This window comes from Monodelphis domestica, chromosome 2, assembly GCF_027887165.1.
Source record: "Monodelphis domestica isolate mMonDom1 chromosome 2, mMonDom1.pri, whole genome shotgun sequence".
In the NCBI taxonomy this organism is placed as follows: Eukaryota; Metazoa; Chordata; class Mammalia; order Didelphimorphia; family Didelphidae; genus Monodelphis; species Monodelphis domestica.
Window position 1 is genome coordinate 265883018 of NC_077228.1, and position 22112 is coordinate 265905129.

General features: G+C 42.5%; 3 protein-coding genes and 1 long non-coding RNA gene across 8 annotated transcripts in view; 2 read left to right on the forward strand and 2 right to left on the reverse strand.

The window, feature by feature from the left end:
• Window positions 1-1888, forward strand: part of C2H6orf136 (chromosome 2 C6orf136 homolog) — a 15887-nt gene extending 13999 nt beyond the window's left edge. Inside the window, exon 7 of the mRNA XM_016430947.2 lies at window positions 92-1888. The gene's annotated coding sequence lies outside the window, so the exon portion shown is untranslated. The remainder of the gene's footprint in view (window positions 1-91) is intronic.
• The window catches only part of DHX16 (DEAH-box helicase 16), an 18167-nt gene extending 1021 nt beyond the window's left edge, over window positions 1-17146 (reverse strand). The window contains exons 1-18 of the mRNA XM_001368455.4: window positions 16628-17146; window positions 15650-15888; window positions 15364-15529; window positions 14965-15021; window positions 13379-13633; window positions 12647-12850; window positions 12371-12562; window positions 11787-11897; window positions 11492-11607; window positions 4165-4375; window positions 3941-4039; window positions 3665-3817; window positions 1539-1679; window positions 1234-1396; window positions 1010-1128; window positions 793-860; window positions 303-465; window positions 32-193 (exon numbers count right to left, since the gene is read on the reverse strand). Coding sequence (XP_001368492.1) covers window positions 32-193; window positions 303-465; window positions 793-860; window positions 1010-1128; window positions 1234-1396; window positions 1539-1679; window positions 3665-3817; window positions 3941-4039; window positions 4165-4375; window positions 11492-11607; window positions 11787-11897; window positions 12371-12562; window positions 12647-12850; window positions 13379-13633; window positions 14965-15021; window positions 15364-15529; window positions 15650-15888; window positions 16628-16834 — 2826 coding nt within the window. The 5' untranslated portion in view covers window positions 16835-17146. The remainder of the gene's footprint in view (window positions 1-31; window positions 194-302; window positions 466-792; window positions 861-1009; window positions 1129-1233; window positions 1397-1538; window positions 1680-3664; window positions 3818-3940; window positions 4040-4164; window positions 4376-11491; window positions 11608-11786; window positions 11898-12370; window positions 12563-12646; window positions 12851-13378; window positions 13634-14964; window positions 15022-15363; window positions 15530-15649; window positions 15889-16627) is intronic.
• Window positions 17045-22112, forward strand: part of LOC130457312 (uncharacterized) — an 11683-nt gene continuing 6615 nt past the window's right edge. The window contains exons 1-3 of one of the 3 annotated variants that reach the window (XR_008916499.1): window positions 17045-17180; window positions 18623-18843; window positions 21379-21595. This is a non-coding gene — a long non-coding RNA (uncharacterized LOC130457312). Of the gene's footprint in view, window positions 17181-18622; window positions 18844-21378; window positions 21596-22112 lie in introns of those variants that run through there. The other 2 variants (XR_008916498.1, XR_008916497.1) reach the window with 2 other exon arrangements.
• PPP1R18 (protein phosphatase 1 regulatory subunit 18) overlaps window positions 20734-22112 on the reverse strand; it is a 9910-nt gene continuing 8531 nt past the window's right edge. For all 3 annotated transcript variants that reach the window (XM_056817839.1, XM_007483491.3, XM_007483492.3), the window contains exon 4: window positions 20734-21697. In XM_056817839.1, the coding sequence (XP_056673817.1) occupies window positions 21678-21697 (20 nt within the window). In that variant the 3' untranslated portion in view covers window positions 20734-21677. The remainder of the gene's footprint in view (window positions 21698-22112) is intronic.

Genomic DNA, 22112 nt, shown 5'->3' on the forward strand with positions numbered 1-22112 from the left:
AGATAGTATGTGATCAATGAAAAGTGCTGACCTTACGAACTCGCGTATAGTCCCCCTGACAGGAGCTGAGCCCAACTTCTACTCGTTCCAGGAGCCCCTCCAGCTGTTCTCGCACGTCTCGTGCTCGGCGCAAGGAGCGCAGCTGCACAAAGTTTTCATAGCACCACTGGGAAGAATAGCCGCTTTCAACCCACTGGAAGAGACCAAGAAGGGAGGATTTGGGGACATAGCATGGCCAAATGTCTTCACAGCTGTCACTTCCCTCTTTACCTTCAATTTTAAGTTACCCAAATTCTACCAACCTGTGTATAAACATTTAGTAGCACCAAGTGGTCCCCACCAGGCAAGAAGAAGTTAACACGGGCATTATCAGCATGGACAACTTTGTCCTTGGGACGGTAAAAGATGGAATTATTGACTGATAGCATGGCAGCCACTGTGAGAATCTCCTCTGAGCAGCCATACCTGAGTTGGAGGAAAAGAGTAATGAAACAAAGAGCAAGACACATACATGACACCCCCCCCCCCCCATAAATAAATAAAAGAGATGATCATGTGCTGGGCACTCTAGACCTTTGGTGCCCCCAGAGAGGGGTAATGCTAATAAACCCAAGTGTAGAGGACAAAGGAATAGAGGTTCAACATGAATTGCACATGAGGAGGCAATGTGAACATTTTAAAGGGTTTCTATTTAGGGTATGTATACAGGATTGGGGGAAGTTTGCCCCCTTTGAATAAGTACAGAGAAGGAAATAGACATTAATATGCTGCATAGGAAAGAGGGTCACTCACTTTTCAGATGCCAAAATCATCTTCGATAACATAGGATCCACAGGTAATTCTGCCATTTTTCGGCCCGGCTAAGAGAAAAGGAAATACACAATTTGGGTCCATCTTTCCCAACAGAAACCTCAGAATGACCCATATCTCCCATCTTCCGTTTTCATCCTGCATTTTACCCTCCCTCCCCTGATCTCTCCCCTTTTTCAACATTCCCATCCTTGCTGACCGTGGTGAGCTCCCCTAGGTGGTTTAGTGCTCCCAGAGCATACAACTGTTCTAGAGCCAGCAGCAGGGTCTCGTAGGGTGGAGGATCCAAAAAGTCAAAGTGCATTAAATCATGGATTCCTAAGAGCAAGGGAAGAGAGTTAACTTATAAAAGCCCAGAATTCTGGCCATAATTCCAGCCCTCCCCTTCTTATTCATTCTTTCAGAGACTGCCACCTAGCTCACCCAGACTCTTTAGTAACAGGACAACGTTGCCTAAACTGGTCCTCTGGATTTCTGGTACTGTGGTCTCCTCTAGCTCATGCTGATAGGCCCAGGCTGTATAGAGGCGAAAGCACTTCCCTGCAGCTACTCGACCAGCACGGCCAGCTCTCTGATTAGCTGAGGCCTAGAGAATGGGCAATTTAAAGAACTCTTAAGAGGTGATGGCAATTCCCTACCTCCTTCTCCAGAGGCCCCTCTCCCCAGAGCTGAATCTTCCTGGAAACAAGTGTCCATTTCCGTATTTGTTCTTGTCTCAAGGCCCTGACCTTGCTACAGGGTGTTACAGTAAGGGATTCCATGCCAGTTCTGGGGTTGTAGCTCTTTTGTTTGCAGAAACCAGGGTCCAGGACATAAATGATGCCTTCAATGGTCAATGATGTCTCTGCAATGTTTGTTGCCACCACCACCTGGAGAAAAAAAGAGGAGCCACCTAGTATTCTCATTCAACTACACCCCACCCAAAGAGTCACAACACCATTTCTCTCAGCCACCTGATTCATTCTACTAGATTGTAAACTCCTTAAGGGCAGGGATTATTTAATCTACCTTTGTATCTCTCTTTACACCTACCATTGTGCTATTTGAGGACCTTAATAAAATGTTATGAAATTTTAAATCTTAGTTTCCTACCTGAAATACCAGGGTAAAGTAGGTTGAAAGGAGAAATATGCAATAAGAGGTAGTCTGTGGTATTTAGGGAAATGGAATGCATGGTACAGAAAGATTAAGAAGTGTTCAGGCAGACCCTAGTTTAGGGTTCCAGGGGAGAAAAGAGATGGAGGAGATATGGGTATTAGTGTAATAATGCCAGATTAGGGTCACAGGGATTGTTGGTAGAAAGGAGAAATCACAAATGGGAATGAGGGTGATTATAACCTGAGGAAATAGGGGAAGGCATTCTGACTTGGGAAGAAAAGGGAAATTCAGACATTCCAGACTCCAATCTATTCTGTTCTGTGGGCAGAATAATCTGTGTAAAACACCATTTTCATTCATTTTCCTTCTGCTGAAGAACCTTCATGACTCCTCTTTGTCTATAGGAGTAAATCCAAAGGGCTGACCCCAACCTAATTTTTGCAAACTGGACTATATACCCTGTTGCTCACTTTGCCTTTTCCCATTTTTATGATTTTGTTCATACCATCCATCTCACCCTAAATACCTTCCCTCCTCTCTTGCCCTATTCAAATTCTACTCATTCTTCCCAATCCCACTTCACCAAGAAACATTATCTCACAGTCAACCCACTTTAATACTAATAATCTTTCATGTGTGCATTATGCCCTATCCCTGGCCTAATTAAATACATTCATCCATGTGTGCATGGGTACACACACACACACACATACATATAAATTATTCCTTCACTGGATTCTAAAGTCTAATCTGAATCAAGCCCTAGAAGGCTCTCTCTCTCTCTTTCCTTTGTTGCCTCTCGTAGTCCTTAAACCATGCTCTCACCACAGAGTCTTTCCTTGACACCAAGTTATCTTCTTCACCCTAAAGCCCCTCTCCTCCTACAAAGTGCTCAGAACAATTGTTCTGCTTGCCTTTTGAACTATAACTTTCCTTGTCTACTTCTTACCTCAAAGCCTCTCTCCATTCCTTTCCACTGCTCTTTTTGTCCTTTCTTGTTGGTGTCCCAGTCCCAGACCATGGGACCACTACTAGTAATTTTGAAGCTACAGGTCCCTGTGCTCAGTGACTAGAGGATGGTCAGTTTTGAGACTGAGAGAAAAGTCTTCATATCATAACCCACTGCAGTAGGAAGATGTCTTCCAGGATTCTCAAGTTAAAATGCAATGTTGTCTTCCCAAAGAAATATGGAATGGTTAAGTTCTACTGTTAGCACATAAGACTATTCTCTAGCTATGTGATGGGTAGAATACAGTTGCTCATAGTGTCACAGTGACTTACAGCAGAGTTGTCAAACTTGTGGCCAGTGGCAACCAAGCAGAGCCAGATTAAAAAGTAATTGGGAAATATTTAACAAAATAAATGAAAATACAATAAACATAGAATTTAGTATTAAAACCAAATCAATAGATGGTCCACAGAGATCCTTATATATGGATGAATAAGCCCCATTTCTATTTGAATTTGACAACATTGATTTACGGCATGAGTTCTATGAGAAAATATATTTGACACATGCACTTTCAGAACAAATTCCCAGGGCAGGCACTCCTAAAACTACTGAATGAGAACAAGTGTGATAGTATATGAAAATAACACTGAATTTTCAACCAGAGAATCTGGGTTCAAATCACAGCTCTAGGTCTTATTTGCAATAAAACAAGAGGTACCTTCCAACTTTAAATCCTATGATTCTGATGATTTATAAACTTCTAGGGAGAGAAAGGGAAGGAGGGAAGATGTCTCCAAGGCTAACCTTTCGTGCCCCAGGGGGTGTTGGCTGGAAGATTCGGGCTTGCATGTCAGAAGGCAGATTTGCATAAATGGGCAGTACCAGTAGCTCCCGGATCTTGGAGCCCAGTCGACGGCAGCGATCCTGTAGCATCTCACAAGCTGCTTCAATCTCTTCCTATAGTATAGAATGGTGGTAACGTGGGAGTGGAGATGGGGGAAGCAATGCTACTGCAGGCCATAAAAGGCCACCTCATCCTCAGGGCACAAGGGTCTTATTCCCTCTCCTGCAATGGTTTACCTGTCCAGTTAGAAATACCAGGATATCCCCAGGGGGCTGAGTGACATGGATCTGCAGTACAGACACCACACAGGCTTCTAAGTAATCTGCCTCTGGAGCCTGGAGATCAAAAGAAGGTCAAGGAGTAAAAACAGATCAAGATCTTTATAGATTCTGTCCCCAATCCTGCCCCTTCAACCTTTCTACCCCACTCCCCTCCAGAATTTCCCTCTCCAAGGAGACACCTTAGTATAGAAGATGTCAACAGGAAACCTGCGGCCAGGGATCCGGAAAACAGGGGCATCATCAAAGAAGGCTGAGAAGCGGGCAGTATCCAGGGTGGCAGAAGCCACCAGAACCTTGAGTTCTGGGCGGAATCGAGCAACATCCTTTATCAACCCAAACAGTATGTCTGTGTGTAGAGTCCGTTCATGAGCTTCATCCACCATCACCACACTGTAGGAAGGAAGGGAGATAGAGAGTAGAGAGCTAGATGTGGGACAGCTGGGACACATGGGTAGAGCAAGAAGCTGAGCTAAGGACTGATAGTCTGGATCCCCAAAAGGAACTGTTGGAAGAGTTGTCAAAACCCAGGGAAAAAGATCTTGTATGAAGTAGCTACTTGATAAATGTATGCTGAAAAGAACCAATCAATAAGTTAAGCATAACCTCATGAGGTTAGACAGTGTCAGCCTGTCTGCAGCCAGGGTACCCAGCCAGGCCTCGGTAGGAAAAGAAAAAGACTGGGGGCAGAATTCCCTTGGAAGTATTTCCTAAGAAAGGACTCCATAAATCTCACAACACTATATAATGTAACTTTTATCCTTTAGGGTATTTCTTGTACCCAGAGTTGATAGCAAGGGAAGCCTGGTCAGAAACTATTTAAGACTGAGATTAAAAAGGGCTTCAGAAGTCACTTAGTACAATTTGTCATTTTACAGATTAATAAACTAAGGTCTGGAGAAGTTATCTGACTTGACTAAGAACATGAAGGTAGTGAATAACCAAGCCTAAATCTGGACCTGGTACCTCTGACTTCTAAATGCTGAAATGCTTTCAACCATATCAGGCTTCTCCCAACTCCTTTACAATAGTTGGCCAATGGGCAGGGCTGAACAAGCTTAAAAGGTAGCTGAGGTTCTTTGGAAACAAGTGCACTGAAGAGGAGGAGCTAGGAAGGACCATTTGCTGGGAGGCCTGGAGATGGCAACAACACCTGCCAACTTCATTATTTCAAAGAAGGCTGGATGAATCAGTCTTCCTGACTAAAGACAATGTGTCTGTTGTAAACCTCAAATTTCCTTAGACTTATAAATGTTGGAAATTTCACCATTGGGATATTTCATACTTGGAAAATTTCTTACTGATAGTCTATTGGAATGGGAACCCCATTGGCATGGGAGGTTCCTTCTCTTCCCTTCTTAAGATTACTTTAGGACAGAAACCCTTTGCTGAACAATGGAAAGGACTTTGACCTATGCTTAAGCATAGAACAGGAATTTCTTTGAGTCTTGATTGATTTTAGAATTGATACAATGGAGATACTTGGAATAAATCTCCACCCTATTCAGTCCTAATAGGATTGAGTAAGGGCTGCAGCCTAGATCAAAATTTAATTATTCCAATCTCTACCATACTCAAGTTAACAGGATTTAGAAAGGGCTGTAGCAAAGGAGTAAAGATTTAATCATTTGAAAATATAACCTTCAACAGACATGTGCAAAAGCGAGAAACCTCTGGGCGGTCCTGGGTTAAGCTAGAGCCTCCATTGACAGGGAAATTGATGAACAGTGATTGGTAGATGTGAGGACTGAGGGGAGGCAACTTGGAGGGTTTCCTTAAAGATAGGGGGTCTGAAGACTCAGGGAGGTTGTTGAGGTTTTGGTCGGTGTGGTTCCTGGGCTCTGAGAAGGCTGGCTCTGAAGGAAGCTGAAGGTGGGGGCCTCTGAGACTGTTTCTCCATTTTGGACACGTGAGTAATAGGGACTGATCTCTTTTCTTTGCCCCAGCTATCTAAGGGCTTGGGCCTTTTGGCCCAGCCTAAACAGAGGGGGTATTTAAGCCCTATTCCCTTCTCTCCCTTTTTCTCTCTCTCTATCTCTAAATCCTTTCTTACTCCTATTGTAATTAAACTCCAAAAAAGGCTGACAGCTGACTTGAGTTTTTCATTTAGGAATTACATAGCTGATTCCTTGGCGACCTTAAATTAATATATATCAGTCTTTTAAAGTGATTCCCTTGTTACACTGTGGAGATCTTATTTAAGTCCATTTTGTTATGAAAGGTGGCAGGCTCAGCAGAAAGAACACTGGAATTGGAAACATTCAAAGCCTGGATTTCCTGCTCACTTTCTACATGACTTTAGATAAATGTCACCTGCTGGGCTTTGGTTTTCTAAAATAAGGGGAAGGAAGACACCAGCTTCTCTTCCAGCTCTAATTCATCAAGCCAGCAGCACCAGAAGTGGGAGACTGGCTGCCATTATTCAGGCTCCAAGAAACCTCTGCCATGAACCCTCTGACCTTGTGGCTACCTTCAAAGATTTCTTATTTTCTTCTACTTCATATTTTCATGGTCAGTCTTTGTTCCCGAGTTTTTCTGGTGTGCTTAATTTCCTTCAACCCAGGCAACTGGTCCGAGGCCTTCTAACCCTCAGTTAGTATAGCTCTGAATAATAATAAACTTTCATGCCACTTTAAGGTTTCTTTCTTAGAGATTGTTAAGAATACTTTATGTGGTATCCAAAAACAAAGTCTCTGCCCTGACTAGAGAATGACTCAACAAACTGTGATAGACTAATGTAATGGCATATTTTACAGAAAGAAATAAGGACTTTTAGAAACCTCTGACAAAGGTTTAATTACTCATATTTATAATGAGCTAAATCAATTGTACAAAAAATCAAGCCATTCTCCAATTGATAAATGGGCAAGGGAAATGGATAGGCAGTTCTCAGATAAAGAAATCAAAACTATTAACAAGCACATGAAGAAGTGCTCTACATCTCTTATAATCAGAGAGATGCAAATCAAAACAACTCTGAGGTATCACCTCACACCTAGCAGATTGGCTAACATTACAGCAAAGGAAAGTAATGAATGTTGGAGGGGATGTGGCAAAGTAGGGACATTAATTCATTGCTGGTGGAGTTGTGAATTGATCCAACCATTCTGGAGGGCAATTTGGAACTATGCCCAAAGGGCGACAAAAGAATATCTACCCTTTGATCCAGCCATAGCACTGCTGGGTCTGTACCCCAAAGAGATAATGGACACAAAGACTTGTACAAAAATATTCATAGCTGCGCTCTTTGTGGTGGCCCAAAACTGGAAAACGAGGGGATGCCCATCAATTGGGGAATGGCTGAACAAATTGTGGTATATGTTGGTGATGGAATCCTATTGTGCTAAAAGGAATAATAAAGTGGAAAAGTTCCATGGAAACTGGAACAACCTCCAGGAAGTGATGCAGAGCGAGAGGAGCAGAACCAGGAGAACATTGTACACAGAGATAAACACACTGTGGTATAATAGAAGGTAATGGACTTCTCCATTAGTGGCGGTGTAATGTCCCTGAACAACTTGCAGGGACCCAGGAGAAAAAAACACCATTCATAAGCAAAGGATAAACTATGGGAGTGGAAACACCGAGAAAAAGCAACTGCCTGAATACAGAGGTTGAGGGGACATGACAGAGGATAGACTCTAAATGAACACTCTAATGCAAATACTATCAACAAAGCAATGGGTTCAAATCAAGAAAACATCTAATGCCCAGTGGACTTACGCGTCGGCTATGGGGGGTGGGGGGAGGAAAAGAAAATGATCTATGTCTTTAACGAATAATGCTTGGAAATGATCAAATAAAATATATTAATAAGAAAAAAAAAGAAATAAGGACTTTGAAGAAACTGGAGAACTCTTTGAGATTTGTATGAACTGATAAAAGTGAAGAAAACAACCGAAAGAATATACACAGTGATTAAAGTAATAAAGAAAAATAATACTACACTAAATTAAAAACAGATTAACATAATAACTAGGAAATCAATGATAGAGCATATTTTTTTGATAAAGAGGTGGTAGGCTGTTATATACTAACAGATTATAGTCCACATTTTAGTTTGTTTTGCTACGTTATTTTCCTTTGTTACAAAAAGAAAGGTTCTTTTGTGGGGCAAGGTAGAGTGGGGATATTACTGGGAAGTGCAGGGACGTTTGGAAAAAGGATCAAGAAAACATTTTTTATATGTTCTATTAGAAGCACTTACTTCAATAAAATTACTATGGAGCTCACTATCTGCTGTTTAAAGAGGCAGGCATCATAGTATTTTAGTACTTAATTAAGACTTGGAAGGGCACTTAATTCCAAGTCCATCCCTCTCATTTTATAGAAGAGAAACCTGAGACCAAGTTAAATGATTTAACCAGAGTCACAAAGATAGAACAGAACCTTGATTCTAATTCAAGTTCTCAGATTCCAAATCTCTTCCCCTTTGTAATAATTCCTCTCTAGCTTTATCAGCTATAGGCAAGACAGCAGCCTTTCATCCTTCTCTAAGAAGGTATCCTAGACATACACTTACAAAGCATCTATCTGGCAGGTGTGGTTCTTTGTGAACTACAAATCCAGCTGATAGTCTTTTGAAGCTGTTTCTCCATTAACTGGTCCTAGTCCCATTCCTCACATGCCTTCACATGAAAGACAGGTCTACAAAATGAGTGAAGTCTGGAAGTGGTGACTAGGGAAGACCCTTTAAACCAGTGATCAAGTTTACTTTGATCCTTTGACTTGATAAGCAGTGTCAACATGGAAATCCAAAAATCCCCAGTTTATTTAGTTTGAGGATAGAAACCCCAGGTTTTGACCTTGTCACAGGAGAGGTTTCCCCGAGGGAAGGTCCCACTTCACCAGACAATAGACATCCACTTCAGGTGGGGAGGTAGATCCCATCCGAAGTCAAGTAGCTCTTTTGTCTCCAGAAGCCTTTCCCAGTTTATCACACCCCCCTTTTGATTTTTTGGGCCACAAACAGGAGGTAGGGCCACTTCCAGATTTACAAAGTCTTGAATAACCTGTGATTCTGTTTTTGCCTTTATACTTCTATAATTTGTAGGGTTTTCATATTTTGGTAAAGTAAGGCAATCTTTCTGATTAAGCATGTAAATTACATAATTTTATAATGGAGGAAAAGACGGTTAAAATTAACGAGATGGGACGGCAGATTTAAGGTTAGCAGCCTGAATAATCTTTGTAGTGAGTAAGCATATATGGAGTTGATCAAGTTCTGTTAAAGAATGTGTTTATGGATTTCTCTTAGTTTTCTCTTGCAGCAGCAAAGAAGCTGTCTGATACAAAAAGGGGCAATCTGCAGTAGGACAGAAGTCTGTGGAGAGGAGGCTGAAGGCATCATTAGGACCCACCAGATTCAAGAGACTTAAAGCCTTTGGGGAAATGGGGTAGTGTTTTGATTGTTAGATTTTACCAAAGGCAGACTGCCTGCCTTTCTGGCTCAATTGTCAATGCGCCAGTGGCATTGGGGAACACCCCCAAATGCCAATCACCAGTACCTATATCCCTAGATTTTCCCACCATTAGTGATGGAGTCCATCACGCGCTCGCTCTCTCTCTCTCTCTCTCTCTCTCTCTCTCTCTCTCTCTCTCTCTCTCTCTCTCTCTCTCTCTCTATATATATATATATATATATATATAAAAAAATATATATATATATATATATATATGTATCCAATCCCATATAGCATTACTCATATGTTTGGTCAGGAACGCCGGGTCTTGACCAAAAGGGGTATGTTTCAATATGGAAATCCAGAAACCCCCAGTTTATTTAGTTTGAGGGTAGAAACCCCAGGTTTTGATCTTGTCACAGGAGAGGTTCCCCCCTGAGGGAAGATCCCACTTCACCAGACAATAGATATCCACTTCAGTTTTGGCGCATTACGTAGCGCATCAGTCTCAAAAGCTGAAGGTCCCGAGTTTGATCCTTGGAAGGAGAGTGTGATATACTGGGAAAGGCTTCTGGAGACAAAAGAGCTACTTGACTTCGGATGGGGTCTACCTCCCACCTGAAGTGGATGTTGTCTGGTGAAGTGGGACCTTCCCTCAGGGGGAAAACTCTCCTGTGACAAGGTCAAAACCTGGGGTTTCTACCCTCAAACTAAATAAACTGGGGATTTCTGGATTTCCATGTTGACAGCAATAAGCTTATCTAGCTCAGCAATGGGCCTGTAGTCAGGAAGACTTGAGTTCAAATTCAACCTTAGACACTTATAGCTATGTGGCCTTGTCACTAATTCTGCCTTAGTGTCCTCACATAAAATGGGAGGAATAACAGCCCCTAACTCTCAGGGTTGTTATAAGAATGAAACGAGTTAAGATCTGTGCCTATTAACACAGTGCCTGTTACATGGTTAAATGCTATATAAATGCTAGCTATTATTATCAACTAGTTGGTCACTCAAGTTTCTGATTAAGATGCATTTTGTCTGCCCTATGGAACTCTTGCATGTATTGCATACCCTATCTTTCACCACCAACTTCTCCAACTCACTGGATTATGTCTCCAAATCCAAGCCAACAACTTTGATTATCATGGATGATAAAGTTAAAAAGTTCAAGAAATTTTAACTCTTTGTCTCTATTGCTTACAACTCCTCTATGTGCTGTTTAGAAGGGCTCAATCATGGGACTCTTCCAATTAAGTAAACACATGCCAGCAAGTTTCCAATGTTAGCAAACCAGGGAGATGTGCACCTACCAACAGGCTGGAGTGGGAGTGGTAACAGATGTGGGAGGTATAATGCTATGATTCCCATGAATTCTGAATTCCCTTTCTGGCCACACTCTATTCCCTCAGGAGGCAGAGAGCATAATCATGTTGGACTAGCAAAATCAGGCTGGCCCTAACTTAGGTTAAATGACAATGAAGGCTAATGTCAAACTAACAAACTGCTAATATCTTCCTGGTTGCTGATACCCCAGAAGTCCAAGAGCACTCTACAATGGGATGCCGACTCTACTCTTGACCACTGGCATAGACAGACTTTTAATCTCTGATTCTACTTCCTTGGTTTCTAAAGTAAACAACCCAGCCCATCTTCCCACATCCCAGCCTCCTCTCTCTATTTGTAATTCCTTCTGGATGTGAATTGGCACATTTGTCTAGCTAGTGCTGAACAGCAACTAGCAGGAACCCAAAAGTTCTCTCTAGGTCTTGCTAATTCTCTCAGAATTTCTCAGAAAATCTAATGAATGTGGGACACTTTCAAAATGTCTAACTCAATAACCTCCCTGTCTTTAGAAAGGATGAAATTTTGAAGATGGGAAATAGAAAACCTCTGCGGTATTATTTACACCCACCCCCATCCCCATTTTATCTCCATAGTGTCTTGAGACATGGAAATTAGAGGCATTGTGGAGAGAAAGGAGGCCAGTTCTAGGACTTGAAACAGAGTGAAAAGATAGAAAAATACTAAAGACTGGGTTGGCAAAGAGGAAAAACACTGGGAGAGGCTCCAAAGAGCTTTTGTTAAATAGGAGATAGAAATCAGGTACCTGTAACTTCCAAGGTCAGGCTCAGAAAGGAACTCTCGAAGAAGCATCCCATCAGTCATATATCTGAGAACAGTTCGTTCTGAAGTACAGTCCTCAAAACGGATACTGTAGCCAACCTGGGAAAAGGAGTTGAGAATGTGAAATTGGTAAAGTTTCTGGATATTTGAGAACAGGAAGGCAGAGGAAGAGAAACTATAAAATATGGGCTCCTGAGTGAAGAGAAGGCTGGAAAAACAGACTCTTCCCTTAATTCCCTACTGACTCCTTATTCTTCTCATTTTACAATGAAGCTCACCTCATTTCCCAGCTTCACCCCCATCTCCCGGGCCACTCTGGCTGCCACACTCATGGCCGCCACTCTCCGAGGCTGGGTACAGGCAATCTTCATTCCCTTCTGTGTGTAACCCTGGGATAAAGATTGGGAGGAAAAAGAGGTTTGGGGGAAGTAGAAAAAGTCCACATTTACTCCCACTGCTGTGTTCTCTCAAAGGAATTCAAGAAGGCCTTGAAAGGTTCAGGACATAGATATCTATGCAAGCTGGGCCTAGGATCCTTTGAAGAAGTCCTCACATGGTCAGCCCCAGTCCCTAACACTCAAATGGTTCTGAGGAAGGAGAGAGCAAAATGAAAAATATGAAAAATACTGATAGAAGCAAAGAAGAAAAAGAAAAAGGGGGAATAGAAAAGAGGACAAAACATAAGGAAGAAGGAAAAGAAGATAAAAAAGATAGAGAATAGAACACTGGGCTCCTAGTTCTTCAATAAGTTAGTTATATTTAGAGACAAGAGGGTGCCCTGGGATGGGACACCAGGGAAGTGTTTTCCATAGAGGGCTCAGTATAATAAACAAGCAAGAGGTGGGAATGGGTAATGTCCTACCTCCTCAAAGAGGTACTGGGGGATCTGTGTTGTCTTCCCTGACCCTGTTTCACCCTCAATGATGAGGACCTGATGGTTAGCAATGGCATCAAGGAGGTCATTTCGGAATGGAAATACAGGGAGGCTACGTCGAACAGCCCTAATTGACTCCTTCTGTTGGTCCCCAGATGAAGGAGGTGGAGCTGATGGTTCCTACGGAGAATGAGAGACAAGATAAGAGTTCTAGGTCCCATTTCACCTCTCCTTCTAGATTCCAGCATCATAATCTCTTCTAACCTCATCACCCTGAAGTCGTGTGGCTCTGACAAATTCAATGGTTTCCTCCTCTTCCAATACCAGTTGATACTTGGGCTCAGAAGGGGCAGCATCCTTGGCTCCAAACCGGAGGGCAGCAGCCCCTAAACGGGCCTCCTCCCAGCGCCTCTGCTCTTCTCCAGGGGCTCCTGACTCTTCTTCCACCAGCTCTACCCCACGAGCTGGCTAAGAGATGAAAGAGACAGAGATAAAGGGTATATATGCAAGGCAAAATATAGGCAACATAAAAAAAAACACCACATTAAAATACAGTTTAGGTTTAGCATAACAAATAATTATAGTCCTGAGAACAAATGAAGAAAATGCTACTTTTCCCAGAAGAGGCAGAGAGACAAATAGCATGTGCAAGCCACATGGATTATTATACCAAATCATTGTATCAGTTTTGCTTAACCATTTTTCTTTTCTTCTTGTTAGAAGGGAGATTTCTATGGGGGTGGAGGTTATAAAATAATAAAAGGTCTGAATAAAATGTAAAAAAAAAAAAAAGACCCAGGCATCCATGCTTACCACAGCTTCTCCTCAAAACCACCAATGCTACTAGCCCTGCTCTCCTCATCCATCCCATCAACCCCAATATTTCAATAAGGGTCAGCAAGAAAAAGAGAGTATTATGATGCAAAATTTGGGCCCTGAACAGCTTTCCTTCTTTTCCTGGGGTATAAACAATCAACCCCTTCCCTTCTCCCTCACCTGTCCACGAGTCTCTTCTGGCATATGGTATCGAGTTGTGGCCTCCAGCTTCTCCTGCTCCCCGGCTGCCCGGTACTCCCGGGCCAGATCCCGTACTCTCTTCTTATACTTAAGTTCCTGCCGCTCAGTGTGGCTCAGCTCCACATCTCCAAAAAGAAATTCCTCATCTGCCAGTTCTGCTTCTAAATCCTCCAGTTTCTCCCGCTCCCGCTTTGCAAGATACTCTCTCCTTGATTTCTTTCGAAGCTCAGGTACCTGTAATAGGAAGAAGTGGTCTTGATCTTTCTCTCTTTTTAGGGCAGAAGCCCTTTATGTATCTCAAGACCAGTGAGGTCTCCTCTCAAAACTCCAGGTTCAATTAACTTTAACACATATGTATCAAATATATAAACTGGCATCTTTGTAGCAAAGGTTTTTTTCAAGGAGAAAGATGGTCTCCCATTTTTGTCTGTAGCTACTAGTTAGCTTAACCTGAGAAGATCTAGGCTTGGCAAAGCTTATTATAATACACAGATTCACATAACAGAACAAGACTCTAAAAGAAGGACCTATTTAGGCTTGAAAAAAATCAAAACATTGCTTAATGAATATAGTAGAATAACAATAATAGCAGCAGATATTTTAGTGGCACTTTGTGGTCATAATTCCCTTTCCCATTAATTATCTTACTTGAAGCTAGAAAAAAGCATATGATATGAGAAACGCAACAGTATAATTCTTATATGGAATATAAGGGTAGAGTTTGAGATTTGCCCAGGATTACACAGCTGGTGAAATCATTCTAGTCCAGGGTTTCCAACCCAGAATCTAGTGCTTTTTCTACTATATCTCAAAAGAACAACAAATATCAGCTTACCCAAGCTGGATGACTAGGTAGAAGACCCCATAGCCAGTATACCTTGATATCTATTCAGCCATTCCTTTCCCTTTTCAAACGCTGAACTAACTTTTAATAGCAGATTCATCAATGACATAAGGAAACAATCTCTAACAAGTTTATTTCCCTTGTTAATACTATGTAATAACTTTGTCCTCAAAGAAACTAATTATAAGGGGTTTACAGTGAACTTGAACACAGTTCTTCCCTTTGCAAGCAAAGTCTTTTCCATGGCTACTCTTTGTACCTCTTGCTATATAGTGTCAACATGTAATCCTAACTTCAGCTGCAATTTGTCTCAAGATCTGACAACTCAGAGGAATATGAGATACAGAGTAGAAGATCACTTAGTTCAATCAACTCATTTCACAAATGAGCAAGATGAAGCCAAAGTGCCTAAGTTATGGGATAAGACACCAACAGTTTTGGCTATACTAAGTTGTATTGTTAAGTTATGAGAACGGAGCAAAACAAGATGCTATATGAAATTCAGGGGGAGAAATCATTAAGGATCCAGGGATCAAAAAAAGAAGAGCCTCAAGCTTTCATTCTATGTGTCCAAGGTCACATTGATAGAAGCAACAGAGAATGGAGTTTAACCAAAATCAGGTCCTCTGATGCCAAGTTCAATCTTCTTTCCGTTATGCCACACAAGATAGTTTTTCCTAGTGTCTAATCTTGGCCCACTGTGCCTTGGGGTATGACCCACCATTGCTTTCTGGTCTTCTTCAGCCATCTTCAGGCGCTTCTGGGCCTCCTCATAGGCCTGAGAGGACAAATAAGGAGACAATTAAGGCAACAGGTTCCTACCCCTACCTCTATAGAATCATAGGGATCATGGAGATAGATCAGCATCTGATGGAGGGGATCTCTTATGAATATAGATGTTAAAATGAGGCTCAAAAGACCATGTACTCTCTATAAATCTACTTACCAAAATAATAGCATACACTGGGCTATGTAGAACCAGTTCCCTTCCTAAGGACTACCATCTATGAGATGATAAATCTATTGAGATTATGAAGCTACAAGAGGGGCCTTCCTTGGATTTCAGTTCTCTTTTGAGTGTCTACATAAACTTTTATTAGATATACCAATAGCTATGTACCTTCTTGTCTGACCGCTCCAAAATGTTTCGGGTCCGCTCCTTGTCCCGCTTTCGAACTCGTTCAGCAAAGGCATCACGTTCCTCCAAGTCCTGAAGCCTTTCCCTCTCGCTTCGTTCCCACTCATCTTCTGACTCTGGCTTCTGCTCCTTGTTGGTCTCATTCATCCTTCAAATTAGACCCATGGCAGGTGAAACAAGTGAGAGAGTCTAATCATACTCTGAATCATAACTCTTGGTTCTCCTACTCAAACTCCTCTCAGGGAACTTTTGCTTCCAAGATACTCACCTTGCCTTCTTGTCCCCTTCTGAGTCTTGTTCTTCCTCCTCCTCTTCCTGGGTCTTCTTCCTAAGATGTTTCCGTTTTTTGTTCTTCTTTTGGAACCCACTCCTCCCACGGCTCTGGGCCTCCCCATCACTTTCTTCACTTTCTTCCAAAAGCTGGTATGAACGGTTCTTCTCTAGCAGAGCTAAAGCCTCCCGCTCTGCTGCCCTGGCTGGTCTTTCAGCAACTGCCTTTCTTGGAACCTAGGAATGAAAGGGATGACAAAGTGTTATCACCTCCTAGCTCCATTTGCCTGTCTCAATATCCTATAGGTCTTGCCTTACATCTTTCATCATACACCCCTTCTTTATAACTCCTCAATTTATCCATGTATTTCCCTATCTAATCTCCACAAACCAATTTTTGTTTGTTAGCTTTCTGTCTCTCTGTCTTTGTCTCTCCAATTAAACTGTGAGCTCTTGAGAGTAAGGGCTATTTTTCTCCACCCTTTAGCACAGTGCTTGATACACAGTAGCCACTTAATAAATGTTCATGGACTCTGCTTCCTACATCTATTATTAGCTATGACCGAAGCTACCTCTATGCTATGGTCAATAAAGATGACAGCTTCTTGGGTGTGGGGGTGGAGGTAGTTGTGTGTGTGTATGAGTGGTTGAGGTTCTTCTTTTTTGATTCTGGGATCCTTAATAGTCTTTACCCTTGAATTTCACATAGCATTTGTTTTGCTCCTCTCTCGCAAAATATATTAGTGTCTTATGTCACAACTAGGCCAACTTCCTTGAGAACAGGGACTCCTCTTATCCTCCCCACAGCAAAGAGAGGCAAATGCCATTTACCTCCCTCATTTGACAAACAAGGATATCCCATCCCGACCCAGAGTTCCTCCATCCCTCCCCACCACCTCCCCAGGCTCGCTCCCCCCTACCCCACTCCCGGCCAGTCCCTGGCTCTGGCTTTCTCCCTCCGGACTCCCGAAAGCACCTTGCCCCAGAGCCTCAGAGCGAAGTCTCGAGCCGGCCCGCTGAGGTCCAAGGTGCCAGTGTCTCGCAGTCGCTCCACAAACTCGTCGGCTGTGCCGCAGCGTTGTGCGGTGCCGATGAGGAACTGTGCGACATGCCGCTCGCTCAGGCCCAGTACTGTGTGAAGCTCGTCCTGCACCCAGCGCTCCAACCCGGCCGGGGTCGCCATGGCGACTTCGGAACGTCAGTTTGTCCCGTCTTCCGACGCTCCAATCCGGGTAGACCCCCGCGGCCACGACAACGGCCACGGCGACAGCGCGTGCGCGCGGGAGAGAGGCTTCAAGACTTGGGTTTTCCCCTCCCTTCCTAAAGGCTGAGGGTGGGATTCCCTCAGGACCCCGAGACACAAAGACCGCAGCACCCAGAACCCACCATTTCCGGGCCGTACCTCTACTGAAGCGGGCAGGAAAATGGCAATACGGAAAGGGACCTTTCTTGGGGCTGAGGACAAGCAAAACTTCCGGGTTTGATTCACACCTCGCTTCTTTTTTCGGCTGCCCCCTAATGGCATGGAGGTATTATAGCATGTGTGGTGGTATTACAGACTGTGCAGGGCATCAGAGAAGTAGAGAGGATGCTAGTTAGATGTCCAAGAGGACTTTCCAGCAAGGAGAGGTAATTGAGAACCAGGATCTGGGGAGAGGTGGAAGTGTGTTAAATGAGTGCTTCTTCTGTCCGTTGTGGGGGAAGTGTCTCCTGGATGGAGTTGGAAGGAAGGGATTTTCTTAATAAATAGGTCTTTGGGGATAGTTACAATGGAACTTTCAACTTTGTAAAATTCACTAAACATGCTCATTATTATGTAGACTGACTTATCCATTGGTAGTGTGGAAATCTCTCAATTAGGGACTAGACTGTAAAGTTTTAATAGCAATTAGAGTTGTAAACATTATATTGCAGGATTAGTTGCTTGGGTAGGAGTGTGTGCCCGAATTTAGGAAATAAATTAATCAGGAGTTTTTGTCTTCCAGTTCAAGAAATTGGTGCTGGTGCTTACTTTCTGCACATAATCTTGGACATATTTACAGCCTCTCTGGATCTCAGTTCCAACAGCTTTTCCAAACCTTTTCATACCTCCTCAAACTTTCTATGGCTTCCTCACTCATCCATGAACCTAAGAATATCCATTCAAGTTTCACTGGGAAAACTGAGGCTGTTTATGGAGAGTTCTTCCTTCTGTTTTCTTCATCCAAGATCATTCACACTCCTGCTACCACTATCTCTTTTACATAAGTCTCACTTTGAAGAGGTAGTTCTTGTTGCAAACTCCAGTACACATACAATTGTTCCTCATTACATTCTCCAGATTTTCTCTGTCACACATACTCTCTCATTAATCTTCATTGATTACTTACTGCTTCCCTACTTTCTACAGATTTATCCATGTCACCCCCCACCCTTGTTTGATCCATTTATCCTGATAGCTTTCCCTTATCTCTTCTCTTTTTTGGGAGCTCTTCTTTAGAGCTGTCAACCTCTTTTCTTCTCACTCTCTACAGTCTAACTCCCATCTTTATCATTTAACTAAAACTACTCTCTCCAAAGTTACCAATGATCTAGTTATTAAACATAGTGGTCTTTTCTTAGTACTCATACTTCTTGACTGATCTTAGTAGCTTTTGAAGCAGTTGATCAATTTTTAAAACATAATAATTTTTATTTTTTAAACTCTTTCTTTCTTAGAATCAATACAAGTATCAGATTCAAGGCAGAAAAGCAATTAAGGGCTAGCTAGACCATTGAAATTAAGTGACTTGCCCAGAGTCACACAGCTAAGAAATATCTTGAAGTCAGATTTGAACCCAGGTCATTTTAAAGCCAGGCCTGACACTCCATCCATTGAGTATCCCTTATACATCCCTTAAATAATCCCTAAGTTTTTGTCACAATCTTCTTTCTGGTTCTTTTACCTGCATGACTGTTCCTTCTCAGTCTCCTTTTTTTGGATCCATTGAAGGGAGGAATCCTTGTGGAGAAGAGGGCCACCTTTCTCATCATCATGGTAACAATTACTGACCAACTGCTACAATCAGATAACCTCTGAGAATGGCAACAACTTTCAGATCACTGCTCCTATTTGAAACCCAGCTCTGATAGTCATCATCTGAGGAAGCATTTCTCATGGTGAAGGATCCAGTCATCTCTTGAATCTGCCAACTAACTGCTAACACAGAGCAGGTAAGGCAACCTACCATTATCATCACCACTTTGACGAGTCTCCTCTCAGAACCTGACAATCACAGACCAAGACCCTGAATCCAAAAGCCTTGGGAATAACAATGCTTCCAGAATAGTGCCTTCCTTCAGTCATGACCATGGGAAGCAAGTCCTATGGAGATGCAGCCTGACAAGTGCTCCTATACATACTATGGCCATAGTTACTCTCCCCAGTCCAATCCGGGAAGACCCAGGATTCTTGCCACCAGAGTCTTTGACTCTGTTCAATGATTTTTCAACATCAGAAACCAATTTGATTTCATCAGTGGAAATGATATTATAATCTGCTTTGCCTCTGTACCCTATGAGACCTTTTCATCTGACCCTATGTTATGTCTCCCATTATAACATGAGTTCCTTGACTGAGATAAAGGACTATCTTACCTTTCTATGTGCACCCCCAGTGCTTAATAGAGGATTTTGTATATAATAGGTGCTTAATAAATTTTTTTTCATTTATCAGGGTAATACCTACTAACATTGGGTATCCCCCAAAAAGCTCTATTTTAGCCTTCTCCCTCTAAACTTTTTCACTTGGTGATAACATCAACTTCCATGGAATGAATTATTATCTCCATCCTGATGACTCTGAAATCTACTCACCTAGTCCCTCACCTTTCTTCTGATCTCTAGTTTCCTATCTTCAGATAGATATTCCATAGACATCTTAAATTCAACATGTTCAAAACTGAATTCATGATCTTTCCTTACAAGGATTTCTCTCCTCCTAAGTTTCCTATTATTGTCCAGGGCACCACCATCATCTTAATTACTTAGGCTTGTACCCTAGGTGTCATCCTCAACTCTTCCCTCTTATCTCTCACCCCACCCTCATCCAATCTATTGCCAAATCCTGTTGTTTCTCCTTTTGTAATAAGTCCTCTATCCTACTTTTAATTGACTGTCCCTAGTCTTGGAATTCTCTCTCTCTTTCTCTCTCTCTGGGTGTCTCCTGGTTATACTGGCTTCAAATTCCAGATAAAGCAACATCTTCTATGAGAAGTCTTTCCCAATCTCCAGTTCTACAGCCTTGCTTCTTGGGCTGCTGGTGCTTTATTGTCTCTAATTTATCCTACATTTGTTTTGTTTGTACAAAGTTGTTTGTATGTTGCCTTGGGACCCTATTAGACTGAGCTTCTTGAGAACAGGAACTGATATTTGACTTTCTTTGTATCCCCAGTGTACAGTACCTGACACACAGTAGGTGCTTAATAGATGCTTGGTGATTGACTTTTCTTATTCATAAAATGAGAAATGTTGGAATTGATATACAGCTACCAGAGAGGCAACTAAACAGTTCCTACTCATCCTAGAGAGGAAGTTTTTCTTAACTGTCTATGTAGGATACCAGATTTCACTTTCTCATCTTTTCATTCCTTTCACTTGATATTTTTTTTCTTAAACCCTTACTTTCTATCTTACTAACAGCTCTAACTCACTTAACCCCAGTTACCTAGTTCTTACTGCTCTTCTGCCTTGGAACCAATACTTAGTATTGATTCTAAGACAGAAGGTAAAGGTTAAAAAAAGTGGGGGAGGGGAGCAAGGCAAATGGGGTTAAGTGACTTGTCCTGGGTCACATAGCTAAAAAGTATTTAAGGCCACATTTGAACCCAGCTCCTCCTAATTCTAGGCCTGGTGGCTCTGTACCACCTAGCTGCCTCTCATCTGATTTTTTTCCCCAAAAGGTGTTTTTCCTGCACCAAAACCTCTTTCTCTTCTTACAACCAATAAAGATGGAGAAGAAAGTTCAGTTTATTCCCTGGAACAGGGAATGCCCTTCCCTTCCCTACAGCCTAAGAATCTGGTCAACCCCATGCTTCCCACCCTACAGACTTCTCACCAGGAGAATGAAACAGGTAGCCAGAAAGGCTTCCATTTTATTATGGAAAAAAATTTTAAAGGAAAAAAAACCAACAAATACCACAGCTAAGGAGATGCAAGGTAGGACCTCATCAGGACCCTCCCATATTTTCATCAGTTTAATTCTGGGTCACTGTAAGAAACAGAAGAATTAATTAACTACAAGGGAGGAAAAGATTGAGGTCACCCCTCCTCCTTTTGGAAGACCAAAATAATACTGAACAAGGCAGGGTTAGGGAGGCTAGACATTCAAGAAGAAGGCCAGGCTCCAAACAGTAGAAGGCAAGAGAGAGGACTGCCCACTGGTTGAGTTATGGTAATATAACCATGGCAGGTGTGGTTTGTAAACCTAGGACTTTGGCTGAGTGAGGCTTGGGAAAGTGGAAGCTGTAAACACAAATGGGTGGAGACCCAGGCAGAGGAAAAAGTGCATCCTTAACCCCCAGAGAGGGTAGATACAACTTGTAAACAAACAGAGGGAAGGAGTGAGGGCAGGACTTGTCAAGGCAGGGTGGCCTGCACTTACCGACCTTGGGGTGGGGTGGGGTGTTGGCACGGTGGGGTTAGCAGTGGACAGATGGAAGGAAAGCTTTACTTTCTCATGACTCAGTAGGCTCTGCCCCCTTCCCTTAGGTGGCTTGGATTCTTTGGCTCCCAGGAGACAGCAAGCCAGAGGCCCTCTCCTTTCATAGAAAATGTCTAGGATGCATTGAACAACAATCTGGACCTAAGATCATGAGTTGGAGAGCAGGGATAGATGGGCTCTTCCACCTGACACAGCACAGGAAGGTGAGGTGGAAAAGGAAGTGCATGGGATTTCTCCTTCATGACAGCTCACAGGGTCTGTCAGCACAGCAACTTCTAGGAAGGATGGAGGATGAATCTTCAGCACTCAGGAGTGGGAAGGAGTTATACCCTCCCAGTTAGAAAGGTCACCGGCGGCAGGATTCATCTGTGTGATGCAAGAAGAAGTGAGACAGAATGATTTTTGTGACCTACACCACCAGCCTCTATTAGCCACTTTCTCAGGGGAAAGGGGCCCTGAAGTGGAAAGTAAGAGCTAAGATTGAATCTTGCCTTTGCCCCTTACAAGCTATGTACTACCATGGATCAGTCACAAAATGAAAGACTTGCATTAAATAGCCTCCAGGTTCTCTTTCAGCTCTGATATTCTATGTCTCTGTCAGTGAACAAGCATTTATCAAAGTACCTACTATATGTCAGTCACTGTGCTAGATGAGTTCTTAACATGTTTCTGTACTCTGAACTTAACACAAAACCTGACACATAGTAGGCAGTTAATGTTTCTTGATTGATCTATTAGGGATTAATGGACCCTTTTGCCAATTGGCTCCCTTTACAACATC